The following is a 19,657-nucleotide window of genomic DNA, read 5'->3' on the forward strand; positions in this document are numbered from 1 at the left end:
ACTATCTGATACGAGGATGACTACGCCAGCTCATTTTTCTTTTTACGTTTGGTTTGGTGTATCTTTGTCCATCCTTTCCCTTTCAGTTTTTGTGTATCATTGCTGGTGAGATGTGTCTCCTGCAGGCAACAGATAGATGGGTTTAGTTTTTTGACCCAGTCTGCTAATCTATGGTGCTTGACTGATGAGTTTAAACCATTTTCATTCAGGGTTAACATCAGCTGGTAGTGATATGGTCCTGCCATTTTAGCAATGAGATGTTCATTGATTCAATCTTCTTTTGCGATTTTATTGGGATGGTCTCCACATTCGCCTTTGTTATACTGGTAGATGCTATTCTTTTCCTCTGTCAATAGCACATCTTTAAGTCTCATTTGTAGGGCAGGTCTGGGAGAAGTAAATTCTTTGAGCTTTTCTTTACTGTGGAAGAATTTTATTTCCTTTTCAATGACAAAGGAAAGCTTTGCTGGGTAAGTTGTTCTGGGCTGACAAGTTTTTCCTCTTAGAATCTGGAATGTATCAGTCCATTCTCTTCAAAACTGTCGAGTTTCCTCTGAGATGTCAGCAGTGAATCTGCTGTGGGATCCTGGTGTCCATTGGTCTCCAAGTGTCCCTCTGCCATCAGCCTGTCCTCGTATTCCCCAGGATCATGGCCTCTCTGCTTCACCCTGAATACTGATTTTCCATCCATTTTTTAAAGATGTATTTATTTTTATTGGAAAGTCAGAGAGGAGGAGAGCAGAGAGGAAGATCTTCCATCCGAATTTTCACTCCCCAAGTGACCGCAACAATTGGAGTTCAGCCAATCTGACACCAGGAGCCAGGAGCCAGGAGCCAGGAGTCTCTTCTTGGTCTCCTACGCTGGGTGCAGGATCCCCAAGGCTTTGTCCATCCTAGACTGCTTTCCCAGGCCACAAGAAGGGAGATGGATGGAAAGCGCGACCACAGGCATTAGAACCAGCACCCATACGGTATCCTTTAAAGTTCAAGACAAGGCCATGGCATAGAGCCCTCCATCTGTTTTAACATGTCCTTATGCTAATCTGCCATCTCATTTCTCCCAATTACGTTTTTTAAGATTCAATAATTTTTTACATTCTCCATATCCAATTCATCTGGAAAGACATATTTGTGTGTGTGTATTTATACTAACTCTCTGTAATACAGTGGCATTGCCATCAAATACCATGGAAATTAGAACAGTAATCATGAAATAAAAAGACATTGAAGATAGTTGGCATGATTCACTGAAGACAGCATTTGTGATTAGTTATACATCAGACAGCCCCATGTTTTAAACATATGCTTAGAGTTTATGTATGCTTTATTATCTGCAAATATGAAATTTGACCATTTTCTTAATAGGAGTGTGAAGAAATAGAGTACTTTTACATACATTAGCCATCTTACAAATAGGCTGCTGGGCAAATATGACAGACCTGTGTACAACACGCAATATTCAAAGAAGTGACGCACCACAAATGGGTTTACATTTTCTCTGTATCTTAAGTGTCTTGGGGGTAGGCAGGGTTTGAAAAGCTTGGCTGCTGGAGACAAGAAAGTGGCCAGACAGCCTGGGGGAATTCTTGGCTTACCTGCTAGGCCTCTTCATCACCTTCCAGCCTCAACAGGAACAGGGTCCCCACATCAAAACAGGGTCTGGAGGGCGACATGGGGTTTCAGTGACACTCTTTCTTCGGAACATTGGCAATCACCAGGATTTCTTTTTGAGGAAATCTCTCCTGAAATGAGCCATGTGAGAGCAGAAGAAATGATGCTGTTCCTGGGGGAACAGGGTGGCAGAAGTGAAGGAAAAGCGGTTCTCTCTGAGTGATCCATGTGTGAATTCACAAAGAACCACAAGGGGCCCTCAGGAGTACCCATCCTTTTCAGGATACCAGGAGGCTGTCAACAGGACCCAGGACACTGCAGAACAAGTAGGGTGAACGTTTGGGGTGGGCTGAGGGCTCTGGAGTGTCGGGGAGTGCTCAGGAGAAGCTGTGGGACTCAGGATACACAGCAGTGCTGAGCACATGACTTAGGGTCAGACCAGGGCAGAGCTGGTTCCATGAGGACCGGGGATTCCACTTGCTGCCTGCATTCCTCCTGTGTCCCTTCCTCTCTTGCCTCTGTGAGCTCTGTTAGACTTCTGCCCTGCCGGAGTCCAGCTCCAGCTGAGTTCGAAGCTCAGGGAGGGTGCGTGGAGTCAGCGATAAAGAAAGACACAGACACTGTCACTTTTTGCGCTCTTGCTACAGCTCAAGAACAAGTTGTCTGTTTTATTTACTCAGACACATCACAAACCTCTACACAAACAACTAATTATTCTATTTTTACTTCAAGACTAAGGGGGCATGTACAGACATTTGGTCATTCCGTCTGTACTTCAGGGCTAAGCAGGTGCCCCTAAAGATAATTCTGCAAAATACTGTATTCATATTCTTCAAAGCAAGCCATTATTCATTCTTCAATAGTAGCCATGGAGCGACAGCCAAGACTCCAAGGCCAAGGCACATGCGATCACCTGCTAATCAGTAGCACATTCCTACCACATTTCTATTTCTACAATTTACCCATTATTTAAAGGGAAAATAGGTTACAAGGGGAAAAACATAAAATCCAAAACAGAAGTTTCAAATGTTAAATCCCTCTATAACTATAGGCTCTACAACCCCATAAACAATAAAATAATAATTAAAAGCATATTTCCTTAATAAAAGCATCCTTAATTCCTCTAGCTAAAAATTATAAAGGCAGCTAAAACACTTACATTTTCTATGCTCCAAAAAAAAAAATTGCAAAGACAGGCTAACCTTTGAGATCACAGTAACAATTTATCGCCATAGCAGTTTCAGCTCTCACTCCCATCACTTGCCTTAATATTTAGGATATTTATTAAGCCCTTTCCCAGAAGGTGTGCTATGTGTCTGGGCCAGATTCCGAGGCAATGGTTAGCACACAATAAGGTGTCCAGAAATGGCATGGGCTTAATTATGCTCCTGTGTGTAAATTGTCAAAGGCCCACTCACCAAGACATTATCAGTGACATTAACTCTCAAGCTCACATTGGTTGCAAAAGCCATTTCACAGGGGCGAAAAACAATACCTCAATAGACTACAGAATTCTTAGTGGGTGCTTAAGTGTCCATGCAAACAGGGGGTGAAACAGCGTCAAGGTGGTCAGAGATAAATCCACTGGGCCCTGCCAAGCAGGGGAGCTGTGCTCTTCACACCTTCATGTCATCCACACCTACTGCACGGACCCCAGCACTGCCCCACATCCATTCGTGCCTCAGCTGTCACTGTCAGCAAACCTGCTATGTGTCTTAGTGCTCCAAGGCAGCACAGTCCACCCGTGTCTGGTCCATGCAGGGACAGCTGTGGGTTGCAGGCTGCCTCCACACATAGCAGAACTGCTCTCTGCAGATGTTGTGGAGCTGTGGGAGCTTCTCTTGCCTGAGCCTCAGCCTGGTGCTGTTGAATCCCAGAGAATTGAGGATCACCTGCTCTCACACACTCCTTAGGGAGAGCCGATTCTACAGCACCATCTTCTGCCACAGCCTCATGGGTGCTGCATATAAGACATCCAATCATGCTCAAATCCACACCTCAGGGCTGTGGCCCCCACCTTGTCCCTGTGTGTCCGAAGACTCTCGAATTCAGGGCACAGACCTGTGACTCTGTCTTAATTGTGGGAAGCAAGCTTGGACTCCGGGCTCTGCTCCTGGCATTGTTAGCTACCGATTCTAATACAGCACCCGGCGAAGGAACAAATGAAGGAAAGGATCTACTGAGCTCTTGGTCATGGCAGGCTAGAGTCCAGGATCAGGGAGCCCCTGGGCTGTCTCTGGGTGAGGCTGTGGAGAAGGAGGAATCACAACTCCTGAACACATGTGGGGGAGACCAGACGCCTGCACAGGAGGCGAGCAAAGCCCAAGCTTCACTCAGAGTGTGGTGTCGTGGCAGGACCTGGGGACTTGGGATATGTGCTCACTCTTCGGTGGGAAGTGTTCCAGTGAGTTAACAACAGGTGTCCCTACAGGCGTCACACCTCAACTCCTGAACTCACACTGGGGACTAAGCACCCAGCACCTGAAGCCTGGAGAAACACCTCTCCACAGGGACTCTCACCAGGGAGAGCCTGGTGGTACCTGCTGTTGTTATTGTTTCTGTAGTTGTAGATGCAATTCATGGATGAAGACATCCCCAACTAAGTCTTCACTTCTCTCTCTCTCCCTCTGTGTCCCTCTGTGTCAATTGATATATACATTGCTTTGTTTCCTTTTTGAACTCTGTGAATATCCAACATTTAGACATAATCATCTTCATACTACATTCATGCACATACTACAAATTCCTGAGTTAAGCTGTTGATATCGATTCTTATAAACCTTGAAAATGACCATAATTTGAGGGAGAGATAGAGTATTCTCATGTACAATGAGTGATTCATATAAACAGATATTTATACCTACAGATACACCAAGCTGCACATGCCCACACATTTATGCACACTCACCCTCGACGGCACTCTCCACATTAGACTGAAAGAAAGTGAGATTTGACTTTCTGGATCTGGCCTATTTCTCTTTCTTTTTCCTTTCCTTTTTCTTTTTTGGTATTTTTTTCCCTCACATTTTATGGTTCCCTTTTCATTGCCTCTAGAACTTCCAGGGGAATGTTTAAAAATTCAGCTAAAATATTACCAAATATCAAATAGAGATATTTGCTACTAAATATTTTTTTTCTGTTCCTTCTCTCTCACCTTCTTTTATAAATTAATTACAAATATTTTTGATGTTAGCTGATTAGGGTGAGAAGGAAGGTAGAGGGCTACAGAAAGGTGGGTGAGATCACCATTTCCACTTGTGTTTTTTTTCGTTCCTGTATCGGGGGTAAGTAGGGGACAGGCTCATAAGCCACACCCAGCCTCCCAAACACCTGTGTACCCTCTGAGGGAGGACACCCACCTGACACGACCCCAGGGTCCTCGATGTGTGGCATGCTTAGAGGGAGCTATTAAAAGCTTTGGATAATACTACAGTTTTGAATTACACAAATCTGTCAGTTTCTTTTAATCGCAAAAAAAAAAACTTTTTAAAAGGGGTGATGATAATTCCTATGTATACTAAATCAAACAACACATAAAAATTTCCAAAGAATACCTATGCTGATATGCATCCTAGAACAATCATATATGCTTAGGGCACTGCCAAGTCGGACGCTTACACTGCATGGACACTTACATAGGAGCAAGAATGCAAATAGGGCCCTCACTCGGCTCATGGAAACCAGTCTCACCAGCAGCTCTGGCACAGGAGCCCCAGGCCAGGGACTCCCAGCTGTCACACTCAGGGATCGCACTCCACACAGACACTCACCATGGAGACTGCTCTGAGATGGCTTCTCCTGGTCACTGTGCTCCAAGGTAACTGATAGAGGACAAGGGGTGTTGAGTATGGGAGAGGATGAGGGTGAGAGGTCAGTGGGTGTGAGTGAGAGTTTTCATCAGGACGTTTGTGTTTGCAGGTGTCCAGTGTCAGGAGCAGCTGGAGGAGTCCAGTGGAGGCTTGGTCCAGCCTGGGGCGACACTGACACTCACCTGCAAAGCCTCTGGATTCACCTTCAGTAGCTACTGGATGAGCTGGGTACACAGGTTCCAGGAAAGGGGCTCAAGTGGATCACACAAATTAATATTGGTGGTAGCACATACTACGCGGACTTCGTGAAGGGCCGATTCACCATCTCCAGCAGCAGCGCTACCAGCACGGTGTCCCTGCAAATGACCGCTCTGACAGCCCAGGACACAGCCATCTATTACTGTGCCAGAGACACAGTGCAGAGACCTCAGTGTGAGCCAGACACAAACCTGCCTGCAGGGGCGCGCGGTTCCAACAGGGGGCGCAGTGCTGGCTGAGCTGACAGCCTCTTGTGCAGGTGCGGGCCTGGTTCCTGCTTAGGGAATTTGGCTTTCCTCTCCCACAACAGTAGGTGGGGAACATTTCTAAATTTATGCTTTTGCCCTCTCCCATAATTCCTGAGCTATAGAGTTGTGACATAATAAGAAAGCATTGATATGGGAATGACACTGGATGCAGCTGTGGTTACAGTTGGAATGCAGACTGATCACCAGTGACTGGGCCTAGAGAATGAGCGCCCACATTCACCTTCGGCAGGAGCAGAGCAAGGTTAAGGGCTGGTTCCTGTCAGGGGTTCGGTTCCCCCACTCACGTTTCCTAAGTTACAATTCTGGATCAATGGTGTTGTCCCCATCACAGAAATCCCTGTGCATGAGGCTTATTTCCACTTTCATTTTTTAAAATTTTGTTTTGATGTTGTTTACATAATTTATTGGCGTGAGAAGGAGTGAGGAATAAGGGATAGTGGCAAGACCATTGTTTCCAAATTCTCTTTTTCTTCTTACATCTGGGGAACAGGAGGTAATGAGGGAAGAAGATGAGCCCAGCCTCCCAACTGCCTCAGGACCAGGAATGGCAAACAGCCACCCGATGTCATGCCAGGGTCCCCAGGAGAGAGCACGTTCCGAGGGTTCTGCTTACGTAGTTTTGACAGTTCTGAAATCCTGTCGATCTCACCAATCCAAGCATGAGGAAATCCTTCCATGGCCCATCGGCTGATATACTTCACCTTAGAGCCCCCATTTGCCCAGAAATTTGCTGTCATAGCCTGGCTGAGACAGTGGACCAATTTGTCCTGTCCTTAGTCCTCTGTGCTGAGCTGTGATGGGGAGCAGCTGGATCCAGTGCTGAGGACCAGGGATTGAGGACCAAGGCATCAACAGGAAGCTGGATCAGAAAGGGAGCAGCCAATCACGAAACAGTGCTCAGGCAGAATGCAAGCACTTGAAGGTGGAGGATTAGCACGTTGAGCCAAGACAATGACATACCCCAACTCTCCTCCGATAATGCATACTGGGAAATAGTAGCGTATCGTACAAGTGCATGAGTCTGTTCCAACAACATGGTGAATGCAGATGAATCCCAGGACCCCAGGTGTAGTCGACCAAGTCCCAGCGGATCCAGACATTTGGTTTCACTTAAAGGTACAGAAGGTTCCCCAGGCTCTCTTTGTGTCTGTCTCTTGCTCTCTGTTTGCCTCATGCTTTCCCCATCCTACAGTCTCTTGTAAAAGCATGCTAATGAATGGTGATGTAAAGAGCAAAGAATATGGAACAGTAACACTGGATTTCAGATGTACACCTATATTAAAATGAAGCGAGAAAACTGTCCATAGTATTAAATGCGAGGCTTATAATGTAAGAAATCAGATTTTCTAAATTTGCATCATAACTCACAGTCACAGAACATCTACATCTGCTGGGCGTACTCACTGCTGTGAACACTCCAACAGCAAAACTTATTATATACAAGTAGGACATGCAAATAAAGTCCTCCCTCGGCTCATGAAAACCAGCCTCACCAGCAGCTCTGACACGGGAGCCCCAGGCCAGGGACTCCCAGCTGTCCCACTCAGGGATCACACTCCACACAGACACTCACCATGGAGACTGCTCTTAGAGTGTGTCAGGAGCGCTGCACGTGTTCCCTATTATGGCGCTGAGACCTCTCCTCCTCTCGGAGCTTGTCGGTACACAGGTTTCAGGAAGTGCCTTCTGATTGGCCCATAGCTGCAGGCTTGGCGCGTGTGCTACACGTGATCAAAGCTATGATTGGCCTGCCTGCTGAGTGCATCAGTGATCTTTAAGCTGATTGGACTAGGATTGTATTTAGAGGGGTTCCAGGAAGAAAGGGGACAGGACAGGAAGAAGAAGACATAGACGGAGACGGACGGACAGACTGAGACGGAAGACAGGGTACGACTGGGACGGACAGACAGACGGACAGAAGAAGACTAGGGGCGACGAGGAGACTGGGAAATGAAGCAGAGAGAAACGGAAGAAAAATGGAAGGTAGTAGAAGTTGAGTCGACCGGCTGGGAAACGAACTGGTTGGAAGAATAAAGCGCCTCTTGATATAGAGCCTGGAGTATCGGGTGATTTCTTCTGCGGGACGGAAGACCCTGATAAGATGGCTTCTCCTGGTCGCTGTGCTCCAAGGTAACTGATGGAGAACAAGGGGTGTTGAGTATGGGAGAGGATGTGGGTGAGGGGTCAGTGGGTGTGAGTGAGAGTTTCCAGCCAGGACGTTTGTGTTTGCAAGTGTCCAGTGTCAGAAGCAACTGGTGGAGTCCAGTGGAGGTTTGGTCCAGGTTGGGGCGACACGGACACTCACCTGCAAAGCCTCTGGATTCACCATCAGTAGCTATGACATGAACTGGGTCCGCCAGGCTCCATGGAAATGCCTCAAGTGGAGTGCAAGGATTGGTAGTGGTTATGCATACTACGCGGACTCCGTGAAGGGCCGATTCACCATCTCCAGCAGCAGCGCTACCAGCACGGTGTCCCTGCAAATGACCGCTCTGACAGCCCAGGACACAGCCATCTATTACTGTGCCAGAGACACAGTGCAGGGACCTCAGTGTGAGCCAGACACAAACCTGCCTGCAGGGGCGCGGCTCCACCAGGGGGCGCAGGACAGTTAACACTCTGACCTCTGAGTAGGTGCAGGGAGGTTAAGCCCAGGTTCCCTCAAAGCTGGTGGGATTACTCCACATAAATGTCTGTGTGGAATGTAGCGATTTTTGTGCTTTCATCTTCAGACTTGACATCTTGCTATAATGTTGACAGCACAAGTAGAATGTCACATCATGCATTTTGGATTCATGAATGAGACATCAGGCTCAGCATGAGCAGAGGCCATAGGCAGTCTTTTCTCATCAAACTTGGGGCAGCGCCCACAGTGGGCTCTATCATTGGGACAGTTTTGGTTTTCATCGGAGAACACTGAGGCAGCCTAACCTGAATCTTATATCTCTTGATCATGGGCTGTAGCAATTCGTCTTTTCTCCTCCTGTAAAATTGTGTGTTCCTTAGGTGGCAGCCCAGTATCTCTGTAAATATTTTTGTCATCCATATTAATTTTCTACTGTAGACCTGCCACCAGCTTTCCCTATTTCCCCTTTCTCACTGAAAATAGAATTTTGGATTCATGTGTTTGGTCACAGCTCTCAGGAAATCTGTGATGTAGGCTATGTCCTACAGACTCCCTCCATGAGAGCCTCAAGGAAACTCCTCCTTCACTAGTTCCTGGCACATTCCTTCCACCCTCACTGCCCACAGTCATGTGGAAATTTCAGACCACATGAATGAGTAGTGCACTAACATGATTGTTTATTGATTACTGGATGTGCACTCACAGCTGATCTGTTTCTACTCCAGGCTGTTATAATCACCTCCACCTGCTGTGGCATCAGAGGAAACAGCAAGTAGAACAGATCAGTGTCTGTGCACTCTAGGCCAGAATCCAACACTGGGAGCTGTGTCCTTGTGCCTTCTACATCATGACCCAACCTTGAGCAGATTCACTGCTCAGGAAAGAGCCAACCCCAGAGACCATTGCTCCCTGATGCTCCTCAGCTTCTGATGGTGTCACGATAACATTTACACAAGAATGAATCAAGATGGTGGAATAGGGTAAGGACACATTTAAACAAATGGAGAAATATTAGCCAGTGTGAAGCAGACAGAAATGGCACATTCCAGGAAATAGGAAACAACACAGGGGTACCTGGAGACTGACAGCCACTGGAAAGCAGCAGACACAACGATGTGGCACTGCAGTGACTAGTATCCCAAAAGTAATCAGCAAGTGGTGACCCGAATCACACCAGCAGCCAGAACTCCACCAGCAACCACATGGGAAGGGACTTTCACTGGGCGTTCAGAAGGAGAACCCAGGCGAAAGACTTCCCCTGCTTCTGGTCTGTTTGATTTAGCCAGAAGCAGACTGAATTGCAGCAGATCCCAGATGAGCAGTGTGAGGACAGGGTTTTCACACTGTTTCACAAACCAGTCTGCCCTCTAGAGCTTTATCGGGGCCATTTTGTTTAAAGAGGCAAAAATGTACAGTACTGTGCATGCACTGAGCTGGGAGTGAACTCATTTCTGGCTCAGCAAACTGCAACAATGTGACATCCTACAGGTTCTACCCAAGAGAGGTCTGGGTGGCCCTCAGACCTGATGGTGAGCAGATCAAACACTGTATTAGTGGCACATCAGGTGCCAGTTTATACAACGTGGAAAAACCTTAAGACTGCGGGACAACAGTGAGATGCACATGCACTGAACTCGGGGACAACTCACTGAGCTCATTGCATTGCACTGGTCCCACAGGAAGATGATACCAATTATGGCATCGTATGCACCAAAATAGGTCTGTGAGGCCCTCAGACCTAATGGCCAACAGGTTCTGGCAAGATCAGCACCAACAACAACGTAATTATATAGGACACCCGGTGTCTCCCTAATCCTAGGACCTGCTCCAACCGGAAGTGGGAGAAAGGTTGTACAGACAGCAGTGCAGCCTCAGCACAGTATCACAGGAGGTGGAGAGTGGTGAGCCAGGAGCTGGGCTACACAGACCATGGTGGATGTGTAACATAAGAACCCAGACCTGGAACTCTCTGGAGGGAGTAGCACAAGGGACTGCAAACAAAGAGCCATGTACCAACTGCAATTAGTAAAATTGAACTGTGCACCCTTGGGTGACAGAGCACAGAAACCTGCCCCAAGGAGAAGAATCTGATAACCTGAACTACGATGAACAAGAGCAAAAGGCACAAGAGACAGAGGCACAATGAGTATTACAGAAGACTCTCCTGCAAAGGAACAAAACCCTTTGCCAACCTTAGAGTTAACTGAGGCAGACATTAAGAAAACAGGGGATTCAAAATTCAAAACACTTCCTATAGAACTTCTTATTAGCAACAAACAGAAGCACATAAAGCAGGCATTCGAGGAATTCAAGGAATATGTCACACAGGCAATGAATCAAAAGAAAGCTGATATATCAGAAATGAAGAATACAGTGGAGCAAATTACAAGTACAGTGGAGAGTCTCCAAAATAGAATGAAGGAGGCAGAAGAAAGCCTCTCAGAATCGGAAGATATTTCCTGTCACCAGGGAGAAGCAAACAAAAAGCTGGAAGCAGAGCTGGATCAGGCCCAAAAAAGTATGCAAGAATTAAAAGACACTATTAAGAGGCCAAATATAAGAGTTACGGGAGTCCCAGAAGGTGCAGAAACAGAAGCTGGATTTACAAATGTAATGATGAAATAATGAGGGAGAAGTTCCCCAATTTAGAGACACCCAGGAGGGCACAGAACTCCCAACAGGCTTGATCAAAAGAGACCTTCACCATGACACATGATAATCAAGCTCTCTTTAATTGAACGTAAGAAAAAGATTCTTAAATATGCGCGTGAAAAAAATCAATTCACATATAAAGGAATACCAATTACACTCACAGGAGACCTTTCACAGGAACATTTAGGCCAGAAGAAAATGGAGTGACATATTCCAGATTCTAAAAATAAAAACTGTAGGTTCAGGATAGCATACTCAGCAAAACTTTCCTTTGTCTTTGAAAAAAAAAAAAAAATTCTTCCACAGTAAAGAAAGTTGAAAGTATATGCCTCTTCCAAACCTGCCCTACAAATAATGCTTAAAGATGTTCTTTTGACAGAGAGAATGAGTAGCACCCACAAAACCCACAGGCAAATACAAAGAACATCGCAATAGAACAACAACAGACAACTAAATCAATGAACAATCCATTGCTAAAATGCAGGACCAAATTACCACCTATTTATAGTAACCCTGGATGTAAATGGCTTAAACTCATCAGCCAAACAACATGGATTAGTAGACTGGATTGAAAAACAAAATCCATGTATTTATTGCCTCCAGGAGACACGTTTCATCAACAAACATCAGTGGAAAATATATTTCATGATTTTTAATTTTTTTTAGCTTCTCTTTTTTTCCAAAGCTTCCTCATTAAATTCTTCACTGACTCATAGATCATACAGTAGTATCATTTTGTTCAAGAAGGTTCTTGGTTTTCTTTTCTTCTCTGATACATTAGTCCTTCAGAAGCATGCTCTTTAACTTTATGGTGTTGTTAATTTGTTTTTTTTTTCATCCTGTTATTGATTTTTTTGGTAGCTTTTCATTTTAGGAGATGTATAGTAACTGTGTGATGGAGACTATCATATCTAGCAGCATGTTATTTAACGTCATGTAGTTGCAAATTTCTACTTTTCTTCCTGTTGTTGATTTTGTATTGTGGCTTTTCATTTAAGGGGATGTATGGTAAGTGTGTAATGGAGATTATCATATCCAGATGTTAGGATACAGTGCAGTATGCATTTCTACTTCCAGACTCAAGATGGACACCCAATGAAACTGCTTACTGTATCTTAACAATAGGATGCTGGACTCTGCCATTGTCCATTCCCGCAGTGATGGACATATAACTGTGTATGAAGAACTATACAATAGTAATGATATAGGGGAACTCAGTGAAGCTGGAGGGAATTGGGGAGGGCATAAGGAAAATCCCAGGGCCTATGGAATTATATCATAAAATGATAATAATAAAAAGAAGTAAAATGTTTAAAATAAGTAAAAAAAAAGCACATTTACATGAATCACAGGAAGATTAGTCACTGCTTTATCTCTCAGATTTCTTCCATTTAGAGGTGAATGTAATTCCTAAAGAAATCACCTGTGCTTTGCAAACTATTTCATGATAAATGCAATTCTTCTGTTGTGAATGATTCCTTTAGGAACTGCAGGAAGTCAGTTCCTGTGGAAACTTCTTTGAGTAACTCTGGCCTGAGGATGAGACTTTTGTATCTTGCGTTTCACTTAAGAATCCATGGACTGACTGTGTGTGGGGTTCAGCTACTGTCCAGTCCATGTGTTGGCTGTAGAGTTCAATACCCCAAAGCATGTTTTATGAAGGGTGGAGATCACTTGAGCACACCTTGGTGGAGGTGGATGAAAGTCTTGGTCAGGCAGGAATGTTAGTTTGTCTCTGGGCGAGGCTCCAGGGCTGAAGGCAACATGATCCTGGGAACACGTATGGGAGAGATAACATCCCACATCCAGAACAGAGCTAGATCCAGGGTGGACCAGATAACATCCTGATTGAGGCAGAATCACAGAATCCATGAGATCTACGTCAATCTCCTCTGAGGGCAGCCTCCCTCAGTGATGTAAGAGCTTCCCTGTAAGAACAACTCCCAGAGCTGCCCCTGCTTCTCACATGTTCACCCTGGAGCTCACACCTCCTATTCATCCCTTGAGGGACACACTCAGGACAGAACCAAACCATAGCTGTTTCATCATCATTGTGTGTGCAGATATACAGACCAAGATGTTGTAGGAGGACCGGCTGTGAAGGATGGAGGGCACCAGACATGAACACAGCTCCCACAGATGAGTATTTTCTCATTGGGTTGTACAGTATTTGTCATCAAAACTCCTACTAAGTTGAAGGAATGTTTATCTCTCCAAGTTTTTCCTGAAGTAATGCTGACAAATAAGAAATGTTTCTGCTCGCCTGGGCAGTACAATACCTTCATTTGCTTACAGTAAAGTAATTGACACAACCAAGATCAACAACATATCCTCCATGTGGTATAGTGCTCTGCATTGCTATGGGAGGACTAGCAACATGTACACAAGTAGGGAGTGACATACACATGCTTCATCAGACATTGACAGTCACAGGCAGTTCCTCATGCAGGTAGAACTCATGTTGGGTTTGTAAAACAAATGACACTTAGTTGATAACAGGACAGAACCCACATCAGTTGCTGATGAGCTGTCCCCCCTTTACAGGATGATGTGCTCCCAGGATGTCATGATGCTGAACCTACACACACAGATGACACAGTTTCTCTACATGAATGACTCAGCATTGTACACTGGGCATAGAATGTTCTGTGTTTAACAGCACTGTAGCCACATGAACACATGTCATTGGAATCAAGAAGTTTATTAAATTTATTTTTATTGGAAAGGCAGATATACAGATAGGAGGAGAGACAGAGAGGAAGGTCTTCCGCCTGAAGAATCACTCCCCAAACAGTCACAATGGCTGGAGTTGTGCCAATCCAAAAGCAGGAGCCAGAAGACTTCCCTGGATCTCCCACATGGGCACAGGGTCCCAAGGGTTTGGGCCATCCTCTACTGCTTTTGCTGACCACAGGCAGGAAGCTCAATGGAAAGTGGAATAGCTGGGACATGACCTGGCACCCATATGGGATCCTGGCACATGCAAGGTGAAGACTTTAGCCACTAGGCCACAACATCAAACCCCAGAATCAAGAATTTAATTGAACATTTTATTGGAAAGGTAGATTTGCAGAGAGCAGGAGGGATACAGAGAAGATCCTGAATCCACTGGTTTACTCCTGAATCAGATGCAAGAGGCAGAGCTGAGCCAATCTGTAGCCAGGAGAAGGGATCTTCTTCCAGGTCTCCTACATGCATACAGAATCCCAAGGACTTCAGCCATCCATTACTATTTTCACAGGACATAAGTAGGGAGCTGGCTGCGAAGTGAAGCATCTGGAACACAAACAAGCACCCAGTGGGATGCCAGTGATGAAGTGGTGGAGGATCAGCTGGTTGAACCATCACACAAGCTCAAAGAATGTAATTTAATTTCCATCTTGAGGATACAACACATTCTCTACTGTTATCCTCCTGGACATTTACTCTTGATTGTGTCTCTGGTCAAGCAACACTCCCTGTCCTTGCACCAGTGTGGCCTCTGCCGTTCTCCAGACGTGTCTCTGCTTATCACCATTGCATCTGCCTCTGTGAGTTCAAGACAATGGATTCCAGAAAAGCTACAAAGCAACATGCATGTTTATGACTTGGAGTACATCACTGATCATCATGTACTCCAGGATCAAATAAGTTTCCCAAGTGACAGAACATCTTTCTTCTCAAAACTGAACAGTATTCCAAGCTCAAATGGTACTGCATGCAATGACCCATACCAAACACCAAGTTCACTGCAGATCTGAACTTGGTGAATATCATTCTGTGAATTGATCATGGAACAGCAGGTAACTTTGGACATGATGTCCTCCGAAACAGCGCATGACCCCAATGCAGACTCACGCTCAGCAGCTGTTGAGGAGGGAGGAAAGGAGCACATGCAGCTGGATCTGAGTGTCAAGAGCATCAATCCAAACGAGGAGTCATTTATAACACCATGTAATATATCTACACTCACACTAAAATACAAGACCCTCAAGCAATTGGTTTGAGATCCATAAACAACAAATCAGAAATTCTGACTCTACATCACAGTCACCACATTCCAAGCCCTTGCACAGCTGCTCTGTACTCTGATTTCTCTAAAGCGTCCAACACCAAGGCTTGCTATATAAGAGCAGGACATGCAAATAGGGCCCTTACTCGGCTCAAGAAAACCAGTCTCACCAGCAGCTCTGGCACAGGAGCCCCAGGCCAGGGACTCCCAGCTGTCCCACTCAGCGATCGCACTCCACACAGACACTCACCATGGAGACTGCTCTGAGATGGCTTCTCCTGGTCACTGTGCTCCAAGGTAACTGATGGAGAACAAGAGGTGTTGAGTATGGGAGAGGATGAGGGTGAGGGGTCAGTGGGTGTGAGTGAGAGTTTTCATCAGGACGTTTGTGTTTGCAGGTGTCCAGTGTCAGGAGCAGCTGGAGGAGTCCGGTGGAGGTTTGGTCCAGCCTGAGGCAACACTGACACTCACCTGCAAAGCCTCTGGATTCACCATCAGTAGCTACAGCATGTACTGGATCCGCCAGGCTCCCAGCAAAGGGCTTGAGTGACTTGCATTCATTAGTTATGATGGTAGTAGCACATACTATGCGTCCTCCGTGAAGGGCCGATTCACCATCTCCAGCAGCAGCGCTACCAGCACGGTGTCCCTGCAAATGACCGCTCTGACAGCCCAGGACACGGCCATCTATTACTGTGCCAGAGACACAGTGCAGGGATCTCAGTGTGAGCCCAGACACAAACCTGCCTGCAGGGGCGCGCTGCCCCACCAGGGGGCGCAGTGCTGTCTGAGCTGAGTAGACCCATGTGCAGGTGCAGGCTTGGTTCCTGTTTTGGGAATTGGGGTTTTCTCTCCCACAACAATCTCCAGGGAACTATTCTATAGTTATACTTTATTTTTCTACTCCACAGACATTGACTTATACATACAGCTTTGGTATAGTAAGAGGAGTGTAACCACAATAAGTTTTTGATTCAGGCTTATCCATAGTCAGAAATGAAGTGATAGGGCAGAGGCTAGGTAAGTCTCAGCAACAACACAGCATGGGTGTCTGGTCCCTCAATGACGTGGCTGTGGATGGACATACCTGTGCCAGCCCAGGCTTCATGCTGGGAATCTTAGCTCCTCATTCACTGCTGCTGGGCAGGGAGAGTGTCCCGGGCTTGTGAGCAGTCAGAGTACCAACTGGTGCTGGGCTCTGCCTGCTGGCAACCCAGTGGCAAGCTCTGGAGTCTTGGGGGTATGGAATCACTGCCTAGGGACATCTGTGGATAAGTACACAGTACTTGTAGGCAAGGAATGAATCCTGAGGAACACCCAACAACAGGACCACTGTACTTGCAGGTAAGAGAGAAGGCAGATCTGGTGCTTCAGAGGAGAGAGACCTGAAGAGCTCTGTGGGTCAGAATGATGCCCCAGCCTATATGGGAGACCTGAGCTGGGATTGTCAGCATGGAACATGGCTGACAACCACATCCCAGCACACATGCAAGCTATGTCTGGCAGGGCTAGTTCCTAGTAACTGACAGTGAGTCAGTTCAGGGCATGGGTCTAATTAGACTGGGCCATGACACCAACCAGCACACAAGAGAACCAGGTTCAGGAGTGGATTCTGTGGGGGATATGTGGGAACCAACCCTATATAACTACAAGTCCCACTGGTTACCTTGAGAGTTGGGATGGTGATGGGCTGAGCTAGGTGTGACCATGGAACACACCAATGCTCACCAGTATGGGGGCTGGGAACAAGCGGGGCAGGTCCAGGCTGCAACACCCGCATGAGCACCCAAATTCAGGGTGTGGGGTGGGCTGCACCAGCTCACATAAAGGCTGGGACAGATGGGGCAGGCCAAGTTGGGTAAGGGCCAAGCACCCATTAGCATGTGTGATGTCTGTGTCTGGGAGTGGCCCAAACGGGGGAACATGGGAAACTCATTTAGTGGGTCAAAGCTCCTGCTGATGAGCATGTGGTCCAGGCCTGGGTGTTGGGTAGGCTGGGCAGGGTAGCTCCACCCATCAGCAAGTATGTGAGTTGGTTTTGGAAGGGGGCAGATAAGGCCGGGGCAAAGAAACCACACCCCCACTGGCAAGTGCAGAAAACAGGATGGAGTGCAGGTTATGCCAGACTTGGCTGCCACACTTACTGTTTTGCATGAGTCAGGTATGAGAGTTGACAGCAGGGTCAGTTTGAAGCACTCACCAGCAAGAGTTGGGACTGGGTGCCAGCTGGGCCAGGCCAGGCTGCAGCATCTGAAGGCAAAGACCAAGACAGGGGAGGGGCTATGGTAGCTGGTCAGAGCAACCACTGGCATGCGCGAGATCTGTGGCTGGGATCAGGCCTGGTTGGAGAGCTAAGGGGATACCCTGGCTGGGTTGTGGGTCCCCACTGGTGAGTGTGGGGACCAGAGTAGGGATGAAATCTCACCTGGATATGAATAGTCTCCATCGGCACAGGTGTGGACTGGATCTGTGACATGCAAGACTGAGCTAGACTCCAGCACCCATTGGAGCTCCTGAGAAAAAGGATCAATGTGGGATGGGTTGGGCTAGGTCTCTGTCCCTGCTGAGGCATGTGTTAGCTGTGTCTAGGTATTGACCAGGCTAGGCTGGGCTATTGCACCCAACAATAAGAACCAGAATGAGTGAAAGCCGGTCAGGAAAGGCCACTATTCCAGCTAGGACAGGAGATGGACTAGGTAGGGCTTGCCCATGCACCCACTGGTGTGCCCAGGATCCGGTGTTGGGAGAGTTTTTGATGGAGGCGCGTGGCAATCCACCTGTTAAGATACAATCCCTGAAGGTGAGTGCAAAAACCAAGAAAGAGAGCAACCCAGACCAGGCCAAGTTATGGTGTCCATGGGCTTATCTTTGTCTCAGGTCTGGGGCAAGCTTGAATGGACCAGTTCATATAACCTGCTGGCAAATTTAAGAGCCAGAATGGAGTGTGGGTCATGCCAGGTCAAGCCATAATACCAGTCAGTTCACACTAGGGTTGGGACTGGGGGCTGGCTGGGCTGTCTAGGCTCTAGTCTGTACCAGCATGAGCTGGAACTGGAGGTGTGCCAGGATGGGCCAGGCTACAGCACCCACTGGGAAATGTCAAGGTGAGAGGGCCCATACATACCAGACTGGGCCACAACACCCAACCAGCACTCATGAGACCTGGGGGAGAGTGGGCGAACCCAGTAGGGTGGCTGCAGGGAGAGTCCCTGCTGGGCCACTATTCCCACTGGTGAGCATGAGAGCTGGGATCAGGGGCAGATCAGGCCGGGCAGGGCTACAACACCTGTTGGCCTGCATGTAAGCTGGATTGAGGACAAGCCAGGTTGAGCAGACTGTACCTACTGGTACATGCATAAGCCAGAGGGGGTGAGGGTTGGTTGGGCTTTGCCACAGGATCAGCTGGCAGATGCTGGCACAGGGGGGAAACTCTGTTGAGCTAAACTGCAGTTCCACCTAACCAATGCAAGATCCTGGAGTGGGAGTGAGCCTATTATGGAAACAGTGGGCACGTCCCTCTTGGGTAGCCACTCTAACTGGAGAGAATGAGAACCAGCAATGGTGCAGGCATGGCTAGATAGAGAGTTGCACCCGCCAGCACATTTGTGGGCTGGATAGTGGGGTTGGATGGGTTGAAATAGGCTTCAAAGCCCATTGGTACATATGAGAACTGAATGGAATGTGGGACAGACAGGACCAGTCTGCTATACATACTGGCAAGTGTAGGAACCAGGGCAAGAGGCGATCCTGGTAGAGGTTATTGTAAATCACTCCGACTAGGCTACAACTCTCATTGGTTTATGTGGGGGCTGAGTGTGTGGTGGGCAGGATCCGGCTGGACTGAAACACCCATTAGTTTTCGTAGAAGATAGGGCTGGAGACAACTGACCCAGTAATTGCAACTAACAGTGTGCACACAGACCAATTTGGGTGACAGACTGTGACAGACTCCATATTGGCATGCAGACACAGCAATCAGGTCTGAGGGTCCCAGCATGATAGCCTATTGGCTAAAGTCCTCGCCTTGAAAGCGCCGGGATCCCAAATGGGTACCAGTTCTAATCCTGGAGTACCGCTTCCCATTCAGCTCCCTGCTTGTGGCCTAGGAAAGCAGTCAAGGACAGCCCAAAGCCTTGGGACCCTGCACCCACGTGGGTAAAATAGAGGAAGCTCTGGGCTTCTTGTTTAGGATTGGCTCAGCTCCATTGTGGCCACTTGGGGAGTGAATCATCCTCTCTGCTTCTCCTCTCTGTATATCTGCCTTTCCAATAAAAATAAATAAATCTTCAAAAAAAATCAGGTCTGGGATCACCTCAGATAAAATTTCTTTCGGAATCCCACCAACTGAACTGCTGGACTCAAAACTGTAATCATGGAGGGAATTGCAGGTTGCACGGTCTGACCGTAGAATGCATGTGTCAGAGCCGGGCCTCCTCAGTGT

At 47.1% G+C, this 19,657-nt stretch overlaps 1 pseudogene and 1 gene segment (V, D, J or C); both read left to right on the plus strand.

The window, feature by feature from the left end:
- Window positions 1-5,269: 5,269 nt before the first annotated feature.
- LOC131478057 (immunoglobulin heavy variable 3-23-like) lies at window positions 5,270-5,917 on the plus strand (annotated as a pseudogene).
- Window positions 5,918-15,355: 9,438 nt separating this feature from the next.
- LOC101530364 (immunoglobulin heavy variable 3-30-3-like) lies at window positions 15,356-16,012 on the plus strand. The segment is given in 2 exon segments: window positions 15,356-15,513; window positions 15,615-16,012. Coding segments are annotated over 2 exon segments (444 nt in total).
- The last annotated feature ends 3,645 nt before the right edge of the window (window positions 16,013-19,657 follow it).

Source organism: Ochotona princeps, chromosome 26 (assembly GCF_030435755.1).
Source record: "Ochotona princeps isolate mOchPri1 chromosome 26, mOchPri1.hap1, whole genome shotgun sequence".
Lineage (NCBI taxonomy): Eukaryota > Metazoa > Chordata > Mammalia > Lagomorpha > Ochotonidae > Ochotona > Ochotona princeps.